We start from the raw sequence: 27,976 nt of genomic DNA on the forward strand, positions 1-27,976 counted from the left end.
GTATGCAAGTGTGAATGATGTCACGGGGTGGGGGGTACCCGCCATATGTCAGCATGTAACCAGCAATCTCTTGGACTACTCATTAAAATCTGGTCAAAGCAACTAACTCTCGGTTGTCACTAACAGAACAGTAGCTTTGTTGTATTTTGATACTTTGTCGTCATCAAAGGGCTACAAGGCTCAGCAACATGTTCAGTTTGATGTGTAAAGCTATACCATCATGGCCGTCACTGCTACAGCACATACAAATATGTCAAACAGTGCTTGAAAGACCAATCTATTGTTATGTGAGAAAATGTGTTGGCTTATAATTAAGAGCAAAGTCCCGTCACATGATAGGCCTGCACCATGACGTCAACACCAAAGCAGATACTCCTTACAGAGAAGGTGACCAGTGCCAACAAGCTTTGAGGGTATTGCGTATTGTTTGCAAGTATTTCTTTGGAATGGTTGATGCACCGCCCCCTTGGTGCCACATTGACAAATAGAAGTGACAAAACATTCATAAGAAATCCACATTCATAAGAAATCTCTGCAAAAAGCCGAGTTGATTGTACAGTTGTAACTATAGAATGAACAGATATTTGTGTCAGCAGTATTACAACTGTATGATGTTGTCTGGACCAGACTATCAAGTGATTGTCACCATGCATAGGATAACAGAGCATGTGTTTATGAATCACTATGAAGTTGTGATGACACCAAGTGTTAGCGGTACTGTCAGTGGCACTATCATAAACAAATGCTCAGTATAGTCAACTGAAGTAATTCAGGAGTGTATCATATAAGACAAAATAGAGTATGTCATCAGATATAATTTTTGTCACTGATGCATCAAATTTCAAATATCAACCATAAATCTTTTTGAAAGCTTTATTGATGCCCTGAATGTTGTAACCCAGATCAAAGAACTTCTTGTGAAAGAGCATGCTCAGTTTTATCTTGGAAGTTGTGAAATATGAACACGAAAGGCTGAAGCTGTTTGAATATTGCTCGATATGAAAGGGAAGTTGACTGTAGGAAAGTGGAATTCATCTCAGTTCTATGATACAGCCTTGTAGAGATTTTTTTCCTGAAGTTTATCCTGAAGTTTGTCATGTGGGATAGTGGTGTTACAAATTTGAAAAATCAAATTTTTTTAGCAGAACAGAACTTGGTCCATTTCTGATATTGTGAAAATGTCAGCAAATCCTTTGATTAATGAGGTGGTTTGTGATGAGACCAAAATGATGACATATTGATGCAAGGGGTAGGGAATATCTCCCTGAAATGATGAAATGATTGGAAAAAAAAAACACTACTTGACACTGTGTCAGTTTATGGGAAATTAATTAACATTTATCCTGTTAAATGGGCACTGATGCAGAGTGAATAATGTTTCTCACCAATGGTCTAAATTAAGAAACCATCCTGCAAATTGGTCATCACCCACTCTCTCGACCATGATGGACATGGATGTGGGGGGAGGCTGGGTTCCTGTCTGCATTACCAGAATTTCTTCACCCTAAACAGTGAGGAGGCCGGATGACCATCACATGCCATTATTTGAAAATATCCCTGGTATTCCTTGTCTGATTGTAATAAAATATCCCATCAGTGTAGTTTTTTCTGATGCCTGGATGTGACCCAAGTGACTGACCCAATTTGATCCCATATCTGTGTTTTTGACCTCGATATATAATCATGTCATGTAAAAATATGATGTCTACAGGCAAGGAGCTAACAAGGCATTTGTTTCATATAGATTGCAAAACTTTATATTTAGATTGTTTTGAGGACTAGCCCAGCTGTCATTGCAATAATTGTACGTAATTTTTTATAGTTGCACCCCTGGTTTATTATCTATGATAATAAAAATACATAATTAATTCATTTTAATCAGTACAGAAATCTGAAAATTTCTGAAAAAAAAATGATTATACGCATTTACACAAGTACACAGCAAATGCCTATATGTATTTCTTATGTAACAACGAAGTGCCGTTGGTATCCTCAAAACAGTTTCGGCCCATTAGTGTTTTCAGGCTGTACTGCCACACAGAGATTACATCTTCCTTGCTGTAACCTGCGTTTGATGGTATAATGATGTGTTATGATGTCATCATTCACTTGATGGTCAGTTAATGAATTTATAACAGATGTAGTCAGTGGTAACCCCACTTGGATGACCTGACAGGTGCCCATTTGGCATACTCAACATTATAAATTCAGGTTTGATGTCGCAAATGTATTACTTGTTATGTAATATGTGCATGTAAGTGATGAAAGAGGGTTTATCAGCTGTGTTACAAAAACAAACATTGATCTGAGTATTAACTGATAACATGCTGATTGATTAATTACTTCCACAGCAGATTTTTTTGTTTGATTGGCATTATTAGAAGCTGGTAAGTGATAAGAGGGTAAGATTCTTTATGGATAACAACTTCTTTATTGCATATGATGCGACGTTTCAGTATGGATCCTTATACCGTTGTCAAGCAAGAGTCATGTTGGCAGTCTATACATAGTTTAGATATTACAGTCACATCATAAATTCACTATAAGTATAAGCCGACCATGTTTTTTTTTTTACTAACTTTCAAAATACATACAAATGTATCAAGAAACTAATTATGGTTATAAGACAAACTATTAATACGTACAGTGACTTCTTTATTTTTCAATCCTAACCATTTTTTCTAGCACTGGCAGATGATTAACTTCAAAGTGTTTCATTTGTTTTCATAATAATGACTTCATCTTTGTTGGTCAGACTGTACTTAAACTATCAGTTGCACATATGAGTGGCGCAGCAGAGCTCGAGGTTGCGAACCAGTCACAAATTCTGGGTTATCATCCAGGTACTCGCGGGAGAAAAACAATAACAAAAGAAACAACCAGTCCACAGAAATTGCTCCGCATCAGTGCCCCTTTAAAACAATCGTTTTTCTGTATAGTAACTGTGAAGAAAACCCCCAACCCCTCTCCATTCTGCTTTTCTCTTTTATCTGATCCAAAATTCTCCCCGTATAATTTCATAGTGCGTTGCCATGTCACATAAGGGATGAAGGGATCACATTTTCTGAATATCTGATCCCTCTGTCCTTCAAGTGGCGTGGCTGTGCACTTTGAAATCGCACAGTCAGTGTCCATATTTGAACACATAGTTGTGAGTATGACTGTATTTAAGTGCCATTATTTCTTGAATCATTATCTTATGTTGATCAGAAGTAGAAACTCTAATGTTACATTTTTGTTCTTTTGTTTTGGAAGCTTGTCTCCAAAATTGGAGATTGTCTAGTTATTTCCATTTAGATTGGTTACAGGAATCAGTTTGAATATGTGGATCTACTTTATGATATCCACAATTCTTCCTCCGACTACTGAGTACTGATTCAGTAATGCTACAGAGGGCATGTCTGTGTGGATCTACTTTATGATATCCACAATTCTTCCTCTGATTACTGAGTACTGTTTCAGTAATCCCACAGAGGGCACAGAAGATGTGGATCTACTTCAAAGATCTTTCTGCATGGGACTGGAATATTTGGTGTTAGTTCAGTGAATATGTCCTATGTCTCTTTTACCTAATTCAGACTTTAGCTGACTCTAAATATATATATTGATTGTCATCTGTCCACATATCACTGTATATAACTGACTAATCTTTGACAATTTGATAGTCCTAACCTTAATGCTTCCACAAGTAGAAAGTTTGAACTTCCTATCAAACTTTTCAGTGCTTTAGCTAAATCACAGAACCATAATACAAGGTTATCACCTGCTGATGGTGTTGTGTTATTTTCAACAGACAATCTGATTTTCATTGTCAAAACCACTTGACATTTGCACAGTGTTTCACATCTGATTGATGGCCTTTCTAATACTAACATGGATTACTGCTAAGAGGTGTTAGATTAGAGATGGTCATCAAGCTACAGGAAAAGGTTAGAAGCCCTAACATGAGACATGACCTTGTTTATCATGATGGACTTTCCTTTCACCACAGGACATGTTGCATGCTCCAGGAAATTACATTTTTTTAACACATCTTGTAAAATATACCACTGTATTCAAATAAATCTTGATGTAGCAACAGACTCCAGACTTATCTGTCAAACAGTTCACAAATGGACAAGTAAATATGGTGACCAAGGTGATGAAGACATTTTGCACTTTATTGTGTGGAGTTGTGTCCCTTTGCCGTGATAAGAGGCTGCAATTCAGAGATTCACTGTAGTTATAGTGCTGGGTTGGTTTGTATGGTACGGTCACTTTGTTGTCACAAAGGTTGTGAACATTACTCCAGCCTTTCCTCCCACAAGAAGCAGACATGAGACATGACTAAAAGTCCAAGACATGGACATACACACACACAAACATACGCATCTATGAGCTACATGGAGACTAAAGGCTGACAGCTACTCCTGGCACCAAACAGCAAGTAATAACTCAAGCTCCAAATCCCAACCTGTCCTTGGATGTGCCCATGATATCCAGCTACTACTGTAATAAGGCTTAACAGGCTTATTCTGTGTGGAAAGATACAAGTTAGCTTGTAGAAGATGTTAAAAAGTCATTCTTGTCAACATTTCAGACTCCCACACACATCATGTGACATGCGAACCCAATTAGGCTATGCCACTTTCAATTTATATTCAGAGCTTTCTTCTTTTTCGTAGATTAAAGGTTACAGAAATAATGTCTCTTTTCCTTCCTGTCTTTCTCCCTCTCTTACTCTCTGTCCTGCTTACTCACACACTCACCCAAGCTGGGAAGATCTGGGTAAAAGTTGGCCATCAGGAACCCATGCTTGTCATAAGAGGTGACTTGAACAGGACCAGTGGCTCAGGTCATTGTATCCCAGTGGCATGAAGCTATCATCATGCTGTTGATCACTGGATTGTCTGGTCCAGACTCAACCGTCGCCATATAGCTGGATTGTTACTGAAAGTGACAGTACAACCACTCACTCACTCACTCACTCACTCACTCACTCACTCACTCACTCACTCACTCACTGTGTTTTCTTTGTGTTTTTAGCTCATCATAATCATCTGTTATTCTGATCAAGATAAAAATGAGAAAAATGCCAATGTCTCTTTCTTTCTGAATCAACAAATTATTGTAGGAATAATAATTTTGTTATAGGAGTCCATTGCTGGGTTTCAGATAATGTCCTGTGTGATTAGAGGCACTCAGGAAATAGAAAACCGTTCTGGCACCAATGGTGCTGGAAGCTGATGCTGCTGCATTAGAATAATTGGATGACTGCAAAATGTGCCCACAATTCCTGGTGATCTCCCATTGTTAATTGTCAATTTGACATGACGACCATGTCATCAGTTTTCCATTTTCAGCTGTATTATTGTTGGTAAAAAGATGCGAATGCCTGGAGAAACTCCAGACCATTCCACCAATCAGATGACGACCAAGACTCTTCTCACATGCCGATGAGATGCTATTGATATTCGGCTCCTAAAAAGAAAACAGTTGGTTCTCGGATGACACTCTCAAACTTTTTCCGTTGTTAAACCCAGGTCTCCGAATATTCATTACTTTTTGGCTTAATACGAAGACTGGTTTGCGTGGCCATATAGGCAAGACTACACTGAAGCATCCGTGGAGAGGTGGGCTTGCTCAGAGGGAGGTTGTAGTGTTATGCATCTTGTTAAAAGTATTTCAAATATATGCTAACAAATTATGAGAAGGAGTGGGGAGTATCATTGATTTTATACATGATGGGTTACTTGCTTTGAACATAAATTTTAGGGGTGGGAGTTTACATTGTACATGCATCTCCAACAAAGTCATCATCACCCCAACCCCCATCCACCTTACTTCTCTAGCTATAAATTATAACAGTCTCTAAAGCCATAGGGCTTAGTTTTTGCCGAGTTGTGTCTGCCAGAAACTTATGATTTTGTGTTCAGAGCTTGGTACATGTTGATAATGCTTCATTGTTTGTCAGACTGTGCCCATGGTTGTTGGTTTCACGCTGGTTTCATGTTGGTTTCACCAACCATGGTAAATGTCTGAGACCTGCCTCTCTCCAGGGTAATCTACCTTATAAAGTCTTGCAATGGGTCCAGGTTAAAGTATGTAAATCTTAAACACTGAGGTCATGTTGGAAGGACTTTTGAAACATGATGTCAGCAAATTTTTATTTGGTCAAGAAAACCTGTACACATTGTCCAACAGGAACTTGTATGACATCACCTACTCTGTGATAACAAAGTCTTTTAGGGGTGACTGTATCCTTGTCTTGTGCTGGTTGCAAATGCCATTAAGGCAGGGTGTACTTTGTCATTTTGACTTAAGTTCTGTTATATCAAAACTGAATGTTCTTTAAATATGGTATCTGATTGGAGTTGAATAGAGATGACATTGCTTATAATAGTGTGTCCATATTATGGGTTTCCAGCCAATTTAGCAAGGATAGACATTGGAATCAGTTAACTCCCTTGAGGGGGAATTTAGTTTCACAAATAATCTGAGACTGTATTTGCTCGGGATATACAGAAGATGAAATCAGCCTTCTGAACCCATCCAAGCTCTCGAGTTTATTCTGAATCTTCAAATGACTGGAGAGGTTTCGCTGATGTTACAAAGATTCTCATAGGACTTGAAGCTGAAAGATGGTTTCACCTTTTCTGGCAACACATTGACATCTTTTGTTTGCCTTACAATGTGTAGATATATTCTTATTGGCTGACAACAAGTTGGTATCATCTTATTGATTGAGATGCAAGCTGATAAGCATAACAATAAATAATTGAATGAATGAATGAATGAATGATAAATAAATAAATAAACGACATGTTTCTGTGACTAACAATACTTTAGAATATTCATACTGGATAACAAGACATAAGCATACTTTCATCGGCTTATAGCACATAGATATGTTTTGTATCATTGAACAATTCGTAAGAATTCTGCCTTCCTCATTTTCTGTCCGTGAGTCCGCATATTTGTCTTTTCCGGGGCAGAACTTCACCAAACATGGCACATGAATAAATCTAGTGGTGCCTTTTGATACGAGTAGTTTTGAAATTTTGAATAAACAATATATGGCATGTCCGTGGAAGCAAGGTTGGCCTAAACTAATGGTAGTGGTAGTGCTCCTCTCTGGAGCAGAACTTTAAAATCTTTCAATTCTCTCCTTTCACTTTACTAAGTACACGTTATAACTTTTGACATAATCATGACTCGTTGACATATTCATGAAGAGCATTTTGCCATTGCGGGGGATATTGATCACTTTGACCTCTTCTTGATAATGATTGATCCAGGATCCTGGTCACTCTGTTACTGTGAATGTCACATTGCTGATATAGCTGTTGAAACTACAATTGCAGACATGGCCAAGTATGTACGATCAGTGTAAAGTTCAAAATGTCATCAAATATGCAAAACAGGGAAACTTTTTGCTGTTGTCTCACATGATTATTTGCAAAATAAATTTTTAAATGTAACACATGTATTCAAGCCTTTGAAATCTCATGGAATTCATGATATGTTATTATGCACATTAAAATATACTTATCTATATCCTCTTGTAATAAAAATATTTTATGCCATTTGTAAGAGTGTTTTCTTACTTCCAATTTTCAAGGTTCCGCATATATGTCATTGGGACTGTTATATAAGAAAACTCGGCATTTAATGAAAAATGTAAAACAGGCTTTTGAAGATAATAGCATTGAAAATAGGATATAAAACCCCTCAAAATGTTCAGCATAAGAATTGTGTTTTTGATTCATTCTGTGAAATTGTATTTATGTTTTTTATTATTATTATTATAGAAAATGTTCGATGTAGTGAAAAATATACAAGTGAAACAATTTCATAGCAAGCAATCTATCAATTTGAACTGATCAGGGAGACCGACTTTATTTATACCTGTGGTTTGAATGCGAAATAATCATTAACTCCAAGACTTCTATGAAATTGTCATTTTTATGGTCACATATTTATTGTTTGCATGTTTCATGGAAAGGAAAATGTTCAAATGAAAATTTGAGTTTGAAATATTCTTGCAGATATTGATTTTGTCAGCTTTATACTGAAGGTGTAGTAGAGTCTACTTGCTCTCCTTTGTTAGATTTGATTAGAATATTTTTAAGGTGGATCATTCCTCTGAATGTCTAAAGAAACATATTAAACTGTATGCAGTGTTTGACATCATTCCTTGTCAGTCATCAAAGTTTGTTGGGCAGCTTCATCATCGATGTGTGTAAAACATAGATGTAGACTATTTGACTGGTGAAGGCATTTGGCTAAATGACAGGTCTGTATATCATGTAGGTGGGGGCTAGACATTTCAGTGACTCTTTTTAGGAGTTTTGTTTCAACCTGTCATGGAACAATGACATGCTATCATTCAAGTCACGAGGCTATCCTTTTTGTTTCCACATATGACAAGTGTTACAAGTGTTCCTAGGGCCCTTTTGTGACCAAATGTCCCTGCAGGGTTTAGAATATTCCTCACACAGTGTATCACGTCTGCTAGGGATGACTCAGGTGACCAACTGTAGGTGTAATTGTCAGTACAGAATTGCCTCCCCTGACTGAAGCACCGATTCACTCCATTAATCATCATCCATGATGTGTTAACTTGCACTTTCTCACACATGGCGGACCTATTCTGATGCAACATCCTTGCAGGGTGCAGAATATTCCTCTCACAGTGTATCATGTTTTCTGTGGCAGGATCAGCTAACCAACTGTCGGTGTAATGTCAGTGCAGAGTTGCTTCCCTTGACTGAATCACTGTTTCACTCTGTTATTCATCAATCGTTTCTTATGGCATGCAGCTATACAGCTGAATTATCTGGGCTAATTCTCAGCAGTATCTTGACTTGTTGATTTATATTAAGTTTCAGTGCTTGAAATTTTGCCCATATTATCAACAACTTGTTGATTTGGTTGATAACATTGTCTTTCTCTCATTCATCATGAACCATAGAGCTAAAGAGAGTGATGCTCCAGCTGTCTTCATTCAGTTCGAATTATCATTCACTCTTGTTATTTATTGTTGTGATATGGTACCCAAGGGGAAAGATGTTTGTGTTAGATAAGTTTGAGTTTTCATATTGTGTAACACACAGAGAGATTGGGAATATGTGATATTTGTTCATTCATCCTATCAGGGATAATAATGTCGCTTAACATGCTGGTCATCTGACACAGGGATTGGACACTATCAGTTGTCTCCATGTCTACCATTTGTGTAAGCCCCACAGGTATTGTGCTATCTTAAAATCTAGGTGAAACTAAAGTATATGCTCTGCATTTAGCAGGGATTGTTTTTGCAATAAGTGACGTATTATGGAAATGGCTTTGTCACTTCTATCCTCAATGGAATGCATGTGACACATAGTAATGAGATGGCTCTGATGGGAATGGTGGTTTATTCCTGGTTTATATTGTTTCTCATGTCTAGTTGTTTTGTCAAGAAAGCTTTCACTTAACACAATGTCAGGCTGTGGACCAGGTGAATTTAACACTAAACAATCATCATTTTTGCCGGAGAGTCGCTGAGTCAGCAGGAAGGCATTGAGTCAGGGTGGCTGAGTGATTTCTAAAATGTTTTTAACAATATTCCAGAAATGTCATGGTGGACAACTCCAGAAACGGGCTTCATAGTTTACATGCATGTGTGGAATCGAACCACTAGGCTACACCACTGCCCCTTATTGAGTCAGGGGATTACTGACAGCCTCAATATTGGTACAGCTTTCTAATGGCTTTCTGATCTTCCAGCCTTATGCTACAAATGAAAGCTAATTTGTTCACCATGAAAACATTGTCAGTCATGGATGTAAGTAGATGTTTTTTGGATGAATGATTAGTTAATAACTTCTGTAGCTTATGGCGGATTTCATCATGATATGTGAACATCTGGTCGATGTATATAATTTACCCATTTAATGTATAAAATTACTGCAGTGTCAGCATTATGAGCAAAATGTATCCCTATCTATTGGCACATTTTGATTAAGATTGTTACCACTGATTCCTGTCAAGATGGTTCTGGATTCCTGTATGGTTTTCTCATGGTTGGATTTGCAAGATCATAATTTTGCAAAAGTAGTCTTTGAATTGCAAATTAACTCCCATACTTTCACATAGACTTATGATAGTCGTAGCACTACAGTTGCTTTGTGAAACAGGCCCCAGAGTATTATACAAAGATATTCCTAGATAACTCTTGATTTGATTAATTACAATATAATTTGATTGTAAACCTTTTATAACACATACACAGATGGCACTTGAAAATGCAATAATCTAACACACACATTTAGTCACCATGTCCCCTGAGACAAAATATCTTAAACTTGTAGAGATTGTTTATTTTGGAGGATGGCACAGTGTGATGGAGTGCATTTCAACTGAAATATGGAAGGACAGATAAATTTGTGTGTGATATGATCTAACCGAGTTTAGTTTATTTGATATTTGGAGGGGACTGGTATGCAGCTTTGGCTAGTATTTCATAACCATCCCATTAGTAACACATTTGTTCAATGTTAATGCAAAAATGTTTTTAATGTCTGCAAACAAGTTCAGAGAAGTAAGCCATCTGTTTGATAGTGGATCCACGTGGGTTAATTATGAATGTAAGTGTTCATCCTTGTTGCTATAAAGAAATATGGGTTGTCTGCAGTGACCGAGACTATCTGACTGACTGACTGATTGACCCCATGACTGACTGACTGACTGACCCCATGACTGACTATCGGACTGACTGACTGATTGACCCCATGACTGATCATGACTGACTGACTTACTGACCACATGACTGACTGACTGACTGACTGACCACATGACTGATTGACTGACTTACTGACCCCATGACTGACTGACTGACTGACCCCATGACTGACTATCGGACTGACTGACTGGTTGACCCCATGACTGATCATGACTGACTGACTTACTGACCACATGACTGACTGACTGACCACACGACTGACTGATTAACGGACTACATGACTGACTGACTGACCACATGACTGGCCGACTGACTGACTGACTGACAGATTGACTCCAGGATTGACTGACTGACTTACTGACCACATGACTGATTGACTGACTGACTGACCACATGACTGACTGATTAACTGACCACATGACTGACTGACCACATGGCTGAATACATGGCTGACTTACTGAGCACATGACTGACTGAATACATGGCTGGCTTACTGATCACATGACTGTCTGAATACATGGCTGGCTTACTGATCACATGACTGACTGACCACATGGCTGACATACTGACCACATGACTGACTGACCACATGGCTGACTGACTGACCACATGGCTGACTTACTGAGCACATGACTTACTGAGCACATGACTGACTGAATACATGGCTGACTTACTGACCACATGGCTTACTGAATGCATGACTGACTTACTGACCACATGACTGAGTGGCTCAATTAAATCAGTTCTTAAGTAGAATCATCAGGTATTACTCATTTCATCATCATTATCTGTTCAGTTTGGTAAAGGATTTTGTGGGTTGTGACTTTCTTGTTGAATCTAATTTGAAGACATCACCCACCTACTTGCTTCCTCTGTGTGGGAAAGATTATCAAGAACACCTTGTCCTTGCAGATTGAAAACACACTGTGAGCTAATCAACAAGGTAGAAGTAGGTTACCATGACATCATTAGGTGGAAACTTGCCAAGTTACTTCACACAAGACAGTTAATTAAATTCTGCACTCAAGGCCCTGTGTACTCAACAGCAATACATCATCATCCTGCATGAATGTATTTTGTCACTTTCAGCTTCGTCTTCTGAACTACTTGGTGGATTTTCTATGGACTGTATATATCCAAGTGTTTTAAGAGGGATATTGGCTTGTTTGAGGCATTTTTCAGTATGGTCAGGCTGATGTGGTGTATTCTGTGGCTATCAATGTGGTAGCCGTGTTAGAGCTGGTGTATGTACTGACTGCCCAGCCATGTCTGCAGGTCCTGTAGTGATTTTGCTGATTCAGCAAGTATGTGGGATGAGGAGCAACATGCAATTTTAAGTGTGTGTCGATTTTCTGCTTGCGTGTAATCCTTGGAATCCTCTTTCATGTGATTAAGTTTTATCATCTAACTCCGTGTTTGTAGGTTTGCAGAAAACTTTACCATGATTCCTTGACATCTGATTGGCTGAGCATTGTTCTTTTTATGTTTCTTATGTTCTAAAGGTGGACTGTCACATGCAAGTGGCTATTGTTCCTTACCTTGTAAAGATGGACTGTCACATGCAAGTGGCCATTGTTCCTTACCTTGTAAAGGTGGACTGTCACAAGCAAGTGGCCATTGTTTCTTACTTGTAAAGATAGACTGTCACAAGCAAGTGGCCATTGTTTTTTTCAGAATCAGTCCAGTGATATGAAAGTTTCATAATTTTCAAAATAATGTAGCCGTGCCCTCACAACAACTATTGTTTCCATGTTGGTTAACAATAGAATTGGTTGTTTTGCATTTTTGCATTGTCACTGACTGCTTGGCACTGTCTACATATTTTTGCAGGTGTTGTTGATTAAACACGTAGTCCATGAAGACATGCTATATTAAGATTGACCTTACTGATTTTAAAACTTGTTTGCACAATTTGTGCAAGTCTTTACAGATTAACACAACATGCATATCAATTATTAACATTCTACTCCATAAGTTCAAAACTTATTGAAGTCAGTTCTTAAGAAATTTGCTGTGTATGTGCGATAAATAGCGAGCAATGTGGATCAGGCTGCATGCCGACTGAAATATGATACAACTCAGATCTATATGTCTATATGATAAGTGAGGCTTACTCGGATTTAATGCCACACTCAAGGTTCTTGTAGGTATGCAGCAATGTCTGTCTGTGTTTTTTGTCTATATGGAGTCATTATGCTCTATTATCTATTACTGTATAAGCCCATTGAGCTGCCAAGCTGTAGTTTATAATGAATGCCATAAGCATTGCACTGAGCTAGCCAGCCAACCAGGTCCATTATACTCCCTTAAAGCGGAGACAGCAATGATACTGTTGCATCCTCCATCATCCTGCTGCAGCCAGTGGAGACCATCAGCATGGCGTTATTGCACTGAGTGCATGTCATGGTCTTAACAGGGAGTAAACTGGTGTGGGGCAGTTTTTGTATTGAACATTACAAAGTGTCATAAACATTTGTAATAAATGTCACTCAGCAAGAGTTGACTCCCAGGCCTGGTGTTTTAGCAGTTTGGTCCAGTGATTTCTCAAAAAGATCTTTTGTCATTTATACATGGCGCTCCATGTTTGTATTCTGAATAGAGTTCAATCGGTTGCTTTCTTTTTTCCTTTTTTTTTTCACAAATAGATTCTTATCGAGTGTATTTTGCTTAATTAATTTTTACAACAGCGTGAATAGAATTGTTACTAATAGATGCATCTCAGTTTGGACATCAGTGCACATAATGTTAATCACTGGATTGTCTGATCCAGGTTTGATTGTTTAGAGACTGACATCATAAATTATGGATAATTTGTGGCACTGAACAACAAACAAACATACACTAAGAGACCCTGTATGTCTTTGTAACACTGACTTGCACTTGCCAACATGCATGCATGTGGGATGTGTGCATCAATACTTTTTTTCTGAACTGAACAGTTATACCCACAAGCCAAACACTCAGTAAGCACTGGCAGTCCTATTCTGTGTAGTTTATGAAAAACATCACCTTGTTGATGTAGTCAATATATTTCTCAGTTAATAGATAATGGGAAGTAGGTATAAATTTGGCCAAGCTGCCTTAATATCACAGACATATGTGATACTTTCAGGACAACACATCATTTATACAGCGTCAATGCAGACTTAACCGAATGATGGGTTGCCAATTGCTTGAGGCAATATGTACATCAGGAGACAATCTGTTTTCTTTAAGAGTCCCTTCTTTGGAAACCTGTTGCATGTATGAAGCCATTAGCGCCTAACATCCCACTGCTAATGAAGGGATGAAGTTCTTAAGACAGGCAGTTTACGATACGGGTTTAATTTCCTTCCAGTTTTTTGCCCATTTGATGAAAAATCAATAATGTTTGTCAATGTCAGCGGATATTTGGGATCGGTGTGATGGCAGATTTGCACAGGATTTGGTAGACTTTTTTTAAAAAGAATATTGAATGTTTAGAAGCTTTAAGAAAATCTGGAAAAATGGGTTTATTGAATGTTTTAATAGCTGCATGGAATCTCTCTGGCAATTATGAATGTCTGATTTAACTTATTTGAAAATACTCTAAAATTATTCTTTTGCAATTAGTATCAAAACAGAAATGGTACCAGGTGTTTTAGAAAAACTGCCCCCCCACATCTTGCCTCACAGGTGGCACACATCACAAAGACTCACAAAGGCAAGTCAGCAGTTCACCTGAACTGGCATGGGTAATGGAGGCAAAGAACAATTGGACATGCCACAAGTAATGCTTAAAATGTTGAATTAAATATATTGTACAAGGTTAATTGTTAAATATGAGGTTGGAAATCTGAGAGCAAAACCCCATCGAGGAAATGGGTGTCTACCTTTGATGGTAGTGATATTTTTGGGGGGACATTAAAAGAAGAATTCCAACTGAAGCAAGTAAGCATGTTGCCAACCTTTGCTCACCTTGTTCACATATAGAAGCACAAGATTGCATGGTATCAGGCTAAGGAGGCAATGGCTTGAGCCATACTTTTTACTGATCAGGGCGTCTTTGGTGTATTTTTGTGACCATCAGCCAAAGTTGCTCTATGGGACTGAGATCTTGACTATTGGTGGGCTACGATGGAGTTGCATTGTCCTCCAGGAAGATTGACCTTGTGTTCAGAGGATGGCAATCAACTAAACTGCTACTCAGTGAGTGAATGAGTGAGTTTGGTTTTACGCCGCTTTACTCCAGCAATATCATGGCACGGAGCTCCACAGTCTTTACCATGTGGGATTTCAAGTCCAGGACTTCAGCATGAAGAGCCAACACTTTCACCACAAGACGGCCCCACTGCCCCTGACCAAATTACCTGACTATGTGACAGTGGTGTGCCATTGATCTGTTCAGATTTCGCCCGAACATCACATGCCCAACAGTTATGGGAGAGGCATCACCTCACCGTCAATGAACCCATACTCAAAAATACTTGCTCCAAGACTTCCTGTTGACCATATAGCTCAGCCATCAGCCATGAACAAAAGAAGTAGACTTTTGCATGCCCAATAGACCCTCAAATTCCAGTCTCATTGAACTTGACATCAAACTGATTGTGTTGCTTTGTGCTCCTGGCTTGGTGAGCTGGCTCCACGCCTGGACATGTTTTTGGACTGTCCTGTCTGACAAATAACCATGTACTTGCCATTGTTATCAACATGCTGCTTGACATTAGCGAACGAGGTCTTGTGATTCTTGGTGTCCACCCCAGAAGTTGCTAAGTGCTGACGACGTTAACCGTCATGAGTTTGCTGATGTTTTCTGGACATTCGGCTCATGGTCAGCAGTTGACAACAGCCCTCAGTGAAATTCTGGCATTCAGCATCTGTGAACAGTTGTCAGTTGAAGAGACCCCAATAAAACCAATTGATTTTAGAAGTTATCGAGCTGTAAAAACATTTTACTGAAACCTGATATCTGCTTAATGGTGGGTACATGTATGTTTGTGATACTTGCCTGTGATCATAGGACTGCCTATCTAAAATCAATTGATTGTGTGCTCAAAGGGTCAAAATAATCATCCAAATATGTAATTTGGGGTTAAAAATCATGGGTTAAGGGATGTTGTTTTCCATGTCCTTAATGCTGAATGGGTAGAGGAGTGTTAGAGGAAAAATAGTTAAATCAGAAATATTGGGGGATGCGGTGGGTGAGCTGGCTAAACTAGTGACAGGCTAGTGATCCATCGAGATGTCGGGATTGAGCCCACCTGTGACCGGGTGTAAAAACCTTGTAGTCAACTTTGTGTGCAGACTCTTTCAGTGTTGTCACAACCCCTAGTGTGCAGTGCACAGTCCTGTGCACTTCCAAGAACCCACGAATCCATTGGTCTATGACCAGATGGTGGCCACATTTATATGTGCATACACCTAGTTGTGGGTACAGCAATGTGTCGAAAACTTTAACAGAGTACTGTGACTATGTGTCCCAGTCCACCCAGCTGTGAATTGGGTACCTCTTTAGGATGAGAGAGCCACAATAACACTAGGTACGCCTAGTGGTAGCTAGAGTTGTATACTCTGCCAGGAGTTGACATTTATAATATGATTTGACGTTGAGACGGACATCCAGTGATCGAGGGAAACAAATACCAGCGCTTTGAGCAAGCAATAGTTGCATGGATATGTGCGCTATATATTAATATCCCATACTAATACCAATACTAAATAAACATTATTCAGAACGCACAAACTATAACCTTTTTATTAGCAATAATACTTCAACCAACAATAACTGGACAGAACTTATGACTAGTACATTGGATACAGGACTGGTAAGTATTTGTAAAAAAATTAATATATACATAGACATGTCACTATTGTGCGCTTTTTAAAAAAAATTGAGAGATAGTTGGGGCTGTCACTGCTGCTAGTTCTTTGACATGTTCATCGACGCATCATGGACTGCCATATGTTGCCGAGAGAAACACAAAGAAAGATGGAACTGTTTTTATAAGACAATATATTAATCAAGAACTGCCAATAACTCTGATATACCTATCCCATTATGCATTATTGACGTCCATCTTATCTCTCTTTCATCAGCTAAAATCTGATTGTATGTTTCATATTACATTTTATGTAATTTACGTGGCTGTGAGCATAGACCATTCTATGTTGATATTAAATTGTGAAGTAAATTTATTACAGGTCTACGGTTTGATAGAGCTGTATAGATTTCTTTTGGTTTTCCTTGCTAATTCAGCCGTCACGCTTTGAAATTTGATGAAATTACACTTTGATGAACGGTGATGTCATCTTGTAACAGAATAATACATTTTGCATTGACTTTACACAAAATCACTTCACTGAATTACTTCACAGATTAATCCATTATGCCAGATCACAAAGATGGGGTTTCAATACAAATACATAGAAGTTGTAGGAATAGGGCAGTGGGTCGCTACTAATATTATGCAGTGCACAAAAATACGCTGAGAACACCTCATTTTTCAGATGAACAGTTTATTTGAGTATAGTTGAATGAAAATCAAACTACGTTTTCAGATGACTTCATTAATTTGAGTATATATGATAGCTGAAATGAAAATCAAACAACATATTGTCAGACGGCCTCACATAAATTGAGTAGTATGGTTAACAGGGAAATCAAAGATGACCTAAATTGATTAGAATAGAAACTACTGTATGACTGTAGATAAGGGATTGGGATTGGGATGACCAGAAATATGTCTGTAGAAATCGGTCAGAATCAAACCTGGGTTTTTGACGTGGCGAGTGAACGTGTTCTCTTGGCCTCCCTCCTGCCCCAGCACTTTTATATATTACTCAGTTCTGTAAGTGGAATCCGTGGGATTTATGTTCTAATGATAATTTTGGTCTGGAATCATTGTATGATATGTCACCCACATCGTCAATGGTGGTCTGTTGTGGTGAATTTTGGTGCCAACAGTAGTCTGAAACCAGCAAACTATTGATATGAATTACAGTAAACTATGGCGCTAACAATATTAAACGACCCTGTCATTTTTATTTGTTATTACTGTGGTTCGACATTTCAATTAAGATATACTATTTGTGACTGGAACAAAGACATGCTTTTTATATCTGTCAGTTTGCTATAAGCATCATTTAACAAGCTTTGTTCGACTCCTGCCACTTGATATATATTTTAATCAGAATTGACACAAATGAATGGAAAAAAGTAACTGTGCACAGCATAAAATTATATAAAGTAAAAGTTAATTTGTGTGGCAGGTGCACTTTGTGCGCAGTGAACTTACTTTTTTCATGCTTTTTAACACCTGAAGTTCACACACCTTAAAGCCTGATATTGAAAACTGAGGTACCTGGAAACAATTCTCTAACCTCTGAATGTTGTGGAAAACATGTCGATTTCAACCTTAACGGTTTACAGAAAATCAGCAGTACAGAAGACAAGGTTGGGATGGTGGTTTTTTTCACTGACAAGTTGAGATTTCATCTGTACAGCTCAGATGACAGGCAAAGAGTGTAAAGTGAGCTAGCTGAATGGTAGGCAGACATGTGCTTGGTTCAACGTTGACAGGTTGATGACTGAGCTTTACGGTATGGGGAGGCATCACATCTCATGGTCAGACACCACTTGTCGAAGTCAAAGCATCTAGACTTGTGCAATACAGGGATGAGATCATTGGGCCTCATGTGCACTGTTCATTCATGGACAGACACATCATGCTCCTGCAACATATTGGTGGCCGTCCTCATATTGGTAGTGTTGTCCACATATTGGTAGTGTTGTCCTCATATTGGTAGTGTTGTCCTCATATTGGTAGTGTTGTCCACATATTGGTTGTGTTGTCCATATATTGATAGTGTTGTGAACATATTGGTAGTGTTGTCCGCATATTGGTAGTGTTGTCCTCATATTGTTAGTGTTGTCCTCATATTGGTAGTGTTGTCCAGATATTAGTAGTGTTGTCCACATATTGGTAGTGGTGTCCACATATTGGTAGTGTTGTCTTCATATTGGTGGTGTTGGCCACATATTAGTAGTGTTGACCACATATTGGTAGTGTTGTCCTCATATTGGTTGTGTTGTCCTCATATTGATAGTGTTGTGAACATATGGTAGTGTTGTCCGCATATTGGTAGTGTTGTCCTCATATTGGTAGTGTTGTCCAGATATTAGTAGTGTTGTCCACATATTGGTAGTGTTGTCCACGTATTGGTAGTGTTGTCCACATATTGGTTGTGTTGTCCTCATATTGGTAGTGTTGTCCTCATATTGGTAGTGTTGTCCACATATGAGTAGTGTTGTCCTCATATTGGTAGTGTTGTCCACATATTGGTAGTGTTGTCCTCATATTGGTAGTGTTGTCCTCATATTGGTAGTGTTGTCCACATATTGGTTGTGTTGTCCATATATTGATAGTGTTGTGAACATATTGGTAGTGTTGTCCGCATATTGGTAGTGTTGTCCTCATATTGTTAGTGTTGTCCTCATATTGGTAGTGTTGTCCAGATATTAGTAGTGTTGTCCACATATTGGTAGTGGTGTCCACATATTGGTAGTGTTGTCTTCATATTGGTGGTGTTGGCCACATATTAGTAGTGTTGACCACATATTGGTAGTGTTGTCCTCATATTGGTAGTGTTGTCCTCATATTGGTAGTGTTGGCCTCATATTGGTAGTGTTGTCCACATATTGCGGTTGTGTTGTCCTCATATTGATAGTGTTGTGAACATATGGTAGTGTTGTCCGCATATTGGTAGTGTTGTCCTCATATTGGTAGTGTTGTCCAGATATTAGTAGTGTTGTCCAGATATTAGTAGTGTTGTCCACATATTGGTAGTGTTGTCCACGTATTGGTAGTGTTGTCCACATATTGGTTGTGTTGTCCTCATATTGGTAGTGTTGTCCTCATATTGGTAGTGTTGTCCACATATGAGTAGTGTTGCCCTCATATTGGTAGTGTTGTCCTCATATTGGTAGTGTTGTCCACATATGAGTAGTGTTGTCCTCATATTGGTAGTGTTGTCCTCATATTGGTAGTGTTGTCCACATATTGGTAGTGTTGTCCACATATTGGTACTGTTGTCCTCATATTGGTAGTGTTGTCCACATATGAGTAGTGTTGTCCTCATATTGGTAGTGTTGTCCACATGAGTAGTGTTGTCCACGTATTGGTAGTGTTGTCCACATATTGGTAGTGTTGTCCTTATACTGGTACTGTTGTCCTCATATTGGTAGTGTTGTCCTCATATTGTTAGTGTTGTCCTCATATTAGTAGTATTGTCCAGATATTAGTAGTGTTGTCCACGTATTGGTAGTGGTGTCCACATATTGGTAGTGTTGTCTTCATATTGGTAGTGTTGGCCACATATTGGTTGTGTTGTCCTCATACTGGTACTGTTGTCCTCATATTGGTAGTGTTGTCCACATTTTGGTAGTGTTGTCCTCATATTGGTAGTATTGTCCTCATATTGGTAGTGTTGTCCTCATATTGGTAGTGTTGTCCACATATTGCGGTTGTGTTGTGGCAGGTTTCCCGAGACAGCAGAAACTTCCATACGTCCCTGACCAGCTGTTTTTCAGTACCTGTTCCCTATAGAGCTTGCTTGTGATGAAAGGGAGCGATGTTAACATCAAGCCATAAATCAGCCATAGATGTTAGCTGAATTGGGACAAGCACTGGTCTAGGCATGGAAAACATTCCCCAAACATTCTTCAGTTGCTTAGTGTCATCTATGCGTCATCGTTGTCAAGCCTGCATGAACACCAATGGTGGACAGCTATGATACTGAATTTGCGAACTGATTTTTGAAGCCGTATCTATTTAAGGACATGTCACAATGCCTTGCATCAAATCATACAGATTTCGATTTGATCCCATGTTATTATCTGTTTGTATTAAAAAATGGCATGACATCAAATAATGCTTAGTTACTTTATTCCTGTAGTAGATGATAAGCTGAAATTACTGTTCCATTATGGTAGGCTTTGACAGAAGTTGATTGTAGTTCATCTTGAAAATATCAAATAATTGTAAAGCAAATATATTTAAGGCTATTGGGCAAATTTGAAGATGGTATGAATGGCTGCCATCACACTGGCAAGTCATATGCTACCAGATGCAAGAGTCAGAATTGCCATGTATATTTTGCGATTTTTCTGGTGATAGTATATTCCTGTATACATCAGGACTGATATTTTTATGGAAGATATCAGACTTCAGTGGATACATATTTAAGCGTAATATAAGCCAACAATACTGTTAACAGATATTTGAATTTCGTACTTCATAGAGAGAACATATCCTTTGACATATGTTCCCATGTAATATTACACCAAAGATAAGAACTAGTGCATTGACAGATGGCAGTAAGGTGTCATAAATAGCTGCACGAGTTGTATACACAAATACTTACTTATGATTTGTGTTGTCACAATGTTTTTACCAGTATTTCTGTTTCTGGGTGTCTGGTTCTAAACATTTCTGCTCTACCTCATGGACTGGTGATGCCACTGTTTGTATGAGAAAATGTATCATCGCTGGCACTATCCTGGTATTCCTGTTGTCAGGAATGTGAGTGAGTGAGTGAGTGAGTGAGTGAGTGAGTGAGTGAGTGAGTGAGTGAGTGAGTGAGTGAGTGAGTGAGTGAGTGAGTGAGTGAGTGAGTGAGTGAGTGAGTGAGTGAGTGAGTGAGTGAGGTTTTACACAAGTTTTATCAATATTCCAGCAAAATCACACGAGAGGACACCAGAAATAGGTTCCACACATACTCATATAGGAACTGAACCTGGGTCTGTGGTGTGATGGGCAAATGCATGAACTGCTAAGTTACCCCACACCCCAGTGGACTGTATTTTCTTTAAAGGTCAGGATGATACTTGTATATGATGTGATCAGTTACTGGGATGTTGATGTGTTGCATCTCATTCTCAATCCACAGAATTCAGGATATGCTAATCATCTGTCAGGATTTAAAAAACAATTACACTAACTGTAACAAAAAAAACCCTTGAAAACTGAATACTGTTGTTGAAAGTTCTTCCCGTTTTATATGGTGTGTATCATTCATCCATGGTATTGCGTATCAGGCAGGTATTTACATATGGCTCATCTAAAATGGCCTACATTGTTTGTAGGAGGCCAGCATCAAATGTTTTAAAATCCTTTTGAGTTGTTTTCTTTTTCAGTGATGCGTAATATTTATTCTCAGTATATTGACATGTCTAATTGCCCTTATCAAAGTGATGTGTAAATGTTTTGTGGATTGTCACGCAGCACTCGCTGAACGTTGTTACTGTGCAGTCGTGTCCATCAAATATAGCTTTCTCTAGGTTCAGAGACATATTTGCATGTCACTAAACCAAGATTATTCATCTCTGATATAAAATTTGTTTGATGCCTTTCTTGCCTCAGTGTGTTCACTTTTAAATTAGTTTCACAAATATAAATAGTTCAGTGATGAAAATTACTGTCTGTGTCATTTTAACCTAAACAATATGAGAACTGATCAGCAGATCACACCTGCTTACTTTAGAGCATTAATTTCCAATTTTCACTTGTGCGTTTGTTTCTGGAAAATGTAAACAATTGATTTGTCTTTGCATGTGTTTGTGATTGTACATCGGTCCTTTAAACACTCAAGATATAGCTGAAATCATATGATCAATCAACTTGGCTTTTAGCAGAGATTTCATGCAAACATTATTTTAAGATTTTGTTTTTCTGAAATGACAGTTTGTTACTTGTTTGAGTTTCGTATGATTATGTATAGTATGAGAATGATGTGTCATGATCATTTAGGGGCATTGTTGTTCAACAAGGGTGTTGTTCAATACCAGTCATGTGGCAGTGATATGTTTGTGATTTGTTTGTTTGTTGTTTTAATGACATAATCTGGACAGTACAGTGATCTGCAGTATGAGTGTCCATTTATGCACTTGGGATATGATGACCTGTGTCAACCAAATTTGCCATCGTAACCTCATCTGATTCTGTTACGGCAAGATGAAGACCAATCTAACCCAGATCTTCAGGAGTCATGATGATCTGCGGAAATACACTTCATTAAACCATTAGTGGTGCACAGTATGAATTGATCATTGAAAGCCAGTGAGGAGATGTGGAAAGGTAGCGCCCACTCATCATGCTATTTTCTTGAAAAAGAAAGCATGCTTTTTTTTTTGGTGCATAGCAAAGCAGTCCGAATTTAGAAAATGTTGTGTATTTTGCTCTGTTGCCCTGCAGTGACCAAAGTGAACAGTTGTTTTTTTTAATTTTTTTTATAAATTTTGATTGTGGCCTCTTAATGTCCCACCAGGATATTTAGTGTCTTAATGTCCCACCAGGATATTTAGTGTCTTAATGTCCCACCAGGATATTTAGTGTCTTAATGTCCAACCAGGATATTTAGTGTCTTAATGTCCCACCGGGATATTTAGTGTCTTAATGTCCCACCAGGATATTTAGTGTCTTAATGTCCAAGCAGGATATTTAGTGTCTGAATGTCCAACCAGGATATTTAGTGTCTTAACTTCCCACCGGGATATTTAGTGTCTTAATGTCCCACCAGGATATTTAGTGTCTTAATGTCCAAGCAGGATATTTAGTGTCTTAATGTCCCACCAGGATATTTAGTGTCTTAATGTCCAAGCAGGATATTTAGTGTCTTAACTTCCCACCGGGATATTTAGTGTCTTAATGTCCCACCGGGATATTTAGTGTCTTAATGTCCCACCAGGATATTTAGTGTCTTAATGTCCAAGCAGGATATTTAGTGGATGTTTTTTTCACTGATTCCAACAGAAATGGGCTTCACACATTGTACCAGTATGGAGATATGAAACCAGCCTTTAGGCTTTAAGGTTTATGGTCTTGGGCTGACTTGCACAAAGCGATCTTAGCGCTACAATGATTGTAATTCCCATTCTCCAACATAGGCGTAAGACAGTTGTAGCGCTAAGATTGCTTTGTGCACATGGGGCCTGTTTCACAAAGTGATAGTAGCACTACGACTGTGGTAACTCTATGTCAAAGTATGGGAGTTACAATCACTCTAGTGTGATGGTACCTTTGTGAAATAGGGCCCTGGGTACCACTGTACAATCTTATCACAAACTCCCATAACTTAACACAGACTTCAATTAGTCTTAGTGCTCAGGTTGTTTTGTACAACAGCATCCTGGAGACGTAATAACGAGACATATGGAAATGTTTATTGAAAGGGTATGGCTGCTCGGTGGTAATGTTGTTCTTCCATCACATCTAATCTTGCGTTCAGTTCCTCTTGTGAGACACCTGGGAGGCAGAATGGAGGGACACTTTCTTGGTGTCTGCATCTGTATTTTGGGTCAGCAATGTAACATCAGAACAATTACAGTCAATAATAGAACAATTACAGTCAACAATATGCAGTTTTATTGTCATATGCAAAAGGAGAAACTGTGACAGGAAAAAAAGAATGATAAACTGCTGAGTTAAAATGAGCCACCATTTCTCATTGTCATGCTGTGATCTGGAACAGCTAATATGCTAATTAGATTACACTGTGTGGTCCAACATAAAAATTGTTTCCACAATGAACAATAATTCTTTGACAAAACCAAAAAAGAATTCGAAAAAAATTTCAAATTGTTAAAAAATACTGTAATTGCAATGTTGATAGACTAAATAATGTTTGGGGGCAAAATAATGATGGTTGCTCTACTTTTGATTGAGTTTGATAATGTTAACAGTGGGTTATAAACCTTCTCTTATCATTTGACTGTGCTCACAAGGTGCTCTACTTTAGTATTTTCATTAATGAGACTTCATCTTCCATTATTATAATGACTGTATGTTGTCAAATGACGGTTCATGTGAGGAAAATATTGATTATGTTTCACCCACATATTTATGACTTTATCACTTACTGGTGATACATATGAGAAACAGTGACTAGTTCGTAGTAAAGCTGTTACCTTTATATCATATTATGAGTGACATGACGTCATGGGCTTTGGAATGTTGTGATGTAGCAAACAGGTTCATGGTCATACAGCATGGTTCTTTTATCTGTGATATTGATAATCTTGTCAATCGGGAGGGACTATTAGTCTGTCAGTTTCCTATTATACCAATACATTTTCAATCAGCAGACACTGTAAATTTTTCAATTGATTGTTAAAAGATTTTTTTTATTTCCACTTTTTAGTTCCATTTCCATCCATTTCAAAATGCTAAATGTAATGACTCAGTCCTGGTGGTGCTCCCAATCCACAATGACTAATCAGTCAGTGTAAGAACTGGGTTGGGATGCAGCTGTTATGAGATCACATATACATATATATCTTAGTCTGCAGTTCCTTTAGTGAGCAAGTATGGTTTTAGCAATATTCCAGCAATATCACAATGGGGGACACCAGATATGGGCTTCACACACTGTAGCCATGAAGGGGCTCGAACCTGGATCTTCAACATTATGAGCAGATGTTTTAATTATTAGGCTACACTGCCCCACCTAGCAGGACTGAACACTTGAAACAGCTTAATAGCTGAACTTAAGGTGACTGAATATACCTTAATTAACACAGGCAGCGTCAGAATTAAACGTCAGCTTTAATGTGTTCTGGTATATGTGTTTGGGATCAGTATCATTCTTTGTAACTAGTAACCATAGACAGTGTTTGCCAAAGAAGAAAACATTTAATTTGTGAAGAGTTATCTTTACAATAACCTCAAACAAGGACAATACTCCTTTTGAAATTTAGTATAACGAAATATTTAGAATTGCCCAGGGAGTAGGGTGCAACACCTGCACACCCTAAGGTGACATAATTCTTAACAGCATTTGGATGGAACATTGTTTGTATGAAGCAGTCCATGAACAGGGCTATGCTGTCTCAATTTGTGGCCCTGTTCATGGATACTGCATCATGAAGAAATCTACAGGTAGAAATTAAGATATTCCTGAAAGCTGTGGAAAACTGACTCACTTAGTGCAACTGCCTCATATTAGGGATCTTGTACAGTTAAATTTCAAGAGAAATCTGATCCCAGGTTATAAAATATCATTCACAGATCACTCTCAGCAAATTGTGTCCTAATTCAGCACTTGGTAGTATTCCAGGTTAATGCTGACAGCTTGTTAATAATCACATTTCAACCAGATAAACAGGTAATGAGGTCAACCTGTCTGCAAGTGATTATACTTAAGTAATTCTGGGAATGGTGAGATTCTGAAGAAAGCAGTTCTTCTTTCATGTTCTTACTTGTCTTCAAATAGTATCTGGTTTACATTGATTCGTGCGTGTCAACCATTGGACTGTCAAACCAAGACAAGGCTGATGTTGTTTTGCAGTTAAGGTGTCATCAGTGACTGAATCAGGTGATGGTGAATTTCTGTCAGTTGTAGTATTACACACAAGGAGGAGGTCATGTGATTTGGGTTTAAAAATGTGAATCCTGTTTTGGTCACAACCGATGACTCTTCTGTGGCTAAAATTACTATCTTGCTCATTCTAACTTTTGTAAAGATATTTCTCCAGACAATATTCTTATCAGCGTAGCACATATTTCATATAACATCACATTTTTAAGCAGTTTAAACCATTGTGGAATAGTGTTGAAAGTTACGTTGCAGAAATACTACATCAAAATAAGAAGTTCTTTTAGAGTACTATATCTTCACTGAGGGCTATGCTGTCCGGCTTACCAGCCCCAAATAAGGATAAGTAATCTCAAACTGTTCTTCCAGTTACGTCCTCCTTTCACAAAGCAAGTGTAGTACTGTGACTGTTATGACTTGTAATGTAATCATAAACTTAAGGTTCATGGCAGTAACATCGCTTTGTGAAAGGTCTCCCAGCACATGTTGGTCAGATCCATCCCGATCTCTCTGGGATTCATCCCGATCTCTCCAGGATCAGGTGTTCATCTCGACTATGGAGCATCTTCTTGCAGTTTACTGTACAGAATATTGATGTTAGGGTTTCGCGGAATGACTTGTTAATTACGCAGTATAAGACAAAGTTTGTGGAAAAATTCAAAGCCTGCATAAAATTAGTGATGGCATTCACGATCTTCACTTTATGCTGATGTGAGTCAGTGGTGTAGTTCAACACAAACTTGAGCAATTCACTTGGAGACACAAGAATGAGGAACATTATCACTACGGCAACAAGAGTTGCTGTGACACTGTTCAATGCACTATCAGTTGATCGTTTCCGTGAAATATGCCGTGCCATTTTGGTTTGATGAGGGCTGGAGTTGTAGCTCTGAGATTCCAACTCAACGGAACAAGATGGCTTGTATGATATTTGTCCCGGACTCCTTTTGAAACTTACTGACGTTGAAAGTGTTCCGTTTTTGTTTGAGTTGTATAGACTGCTCTGCTCGTGGCACTGCATCGGAGCCATGTTCCTCCTCATTCTCTTGGCATGGTGGATCTTCCATATCAAACATATGTTGAAATAGATCAGAGCAGCACAAGGAATGAAGTCAAACAGCACCGACCACAACAAACGTCTGGCTGCTATAACTTCACGTGTGAACATGCTTCGTTCTATGACTTGGAGGTAAGTTACGTTGTCAGCACACTGAAATTCTTGAATGTGAGTTTGCATGAAAATGGGAATGGTGCAGAAGGCACAGCCTACAAATATGGCAGTGATACTTATACGAGTGCGACGAAGGGAGATAAGATTCCTTGCTTTGAAAGGATGACAGACGGCCATGTAACGTTCACCAGCCATCACAACAATCAACCAAGTGCTGGTTACGATAAACATGGTGATGAAACCACCACCTAACCAGTCATAGTAGACCACGGCATCACCGAGGATGTAAACTCCTTTCAGTGGCAGCATCACAAACAACAGAGCCAGCAGACAAAACATAAAATCAGAAAAGGCAAGTGCAATGAGGCCCATATGGGCAGATAACTCCATCTTTGTCAGTGTACGTTGACGTTTTTCTTTTGTTAACACAAGCAGGTTTAAGATGTTGCCAACAATTCCGAATGAACAGACGACAGGGATGCCAATGTTCATGAAATAGTACTTGATGGCCACTGCTTGCAGCTCCTCTGCACTCTTGGTGTTGGAGGTAGTGTTCCCAGCATTGTCGGCACTCAGATTTGGACACAACATCTTTATCTGAAATCAGGACAATAAATCGTTATGTTTATGTCAGATATGGAGTGTTACTGATAGATTTTTGCTATTATGGGAAGGCATACCTGTAAACTTTGAAATATTTATGAGTGATACAAGCAGTAATGGTTTTATGCTGCTCTTTGGAATATTCCAGAAATATCACAGCAGGGGAC

At 38.5% G+C, this 27,976-nt stretch overlaps 2 protein-coding genes across 3 annotated transcripts in view; one reads left to right on the plus strand and one right to left on the minus strand.

The window, feature by feature from the left end:
- The window catches only part of LOC137257562 (ATP-dependent DNA helicase Q4-like), a 230,186-nt gene that overhangs the window by 35,995 nt on the left and 166,215 nt on the right, over nucleotides 1-27,976 (plus strand). The window lies entirely within an intron of this gene.
- Nucleotides 24,070-27,976, minus strand: part of LOC137257975 (thyrotropin-releasing hormone receptor-like) — a 72,166-nt gene continuing 68,259 nt past the window's right edge. For both annotated transcript variants that reach the window (XM_067795502.1, XM_067795501.1), the window contains exon 4: nucleotides 24,070-27,803. In XM_067795502.1, the coding sequence (XP_067651603.1) occupies nucleotides 26,553-27,797 (1,245 nt within the window). In that variant the 5' untranslated portion in view covers nucleotides 27,798-27,803 and the 3' untranslated portion in view covers nucleotides 24,070-26,552. The remainder of the gene's footprint in view (nucleotides 27,804-27,976) is intronic.

Source organism: Haliotis asinina, chromosome 12, assembly GCF_037392515.1.
Source record: "Haliotis asinina isolate JCU_RB_2024 chromosome 12, JCU_Hal_asi_v2, whole genome shotgun sequence".
NCBI classification, from domain to species: Eukaryota; Metazoa; Mollusca; class Gastropoda; order Lepetellida; family Haliotidae; genus Haliotis; species Haliotis asinina.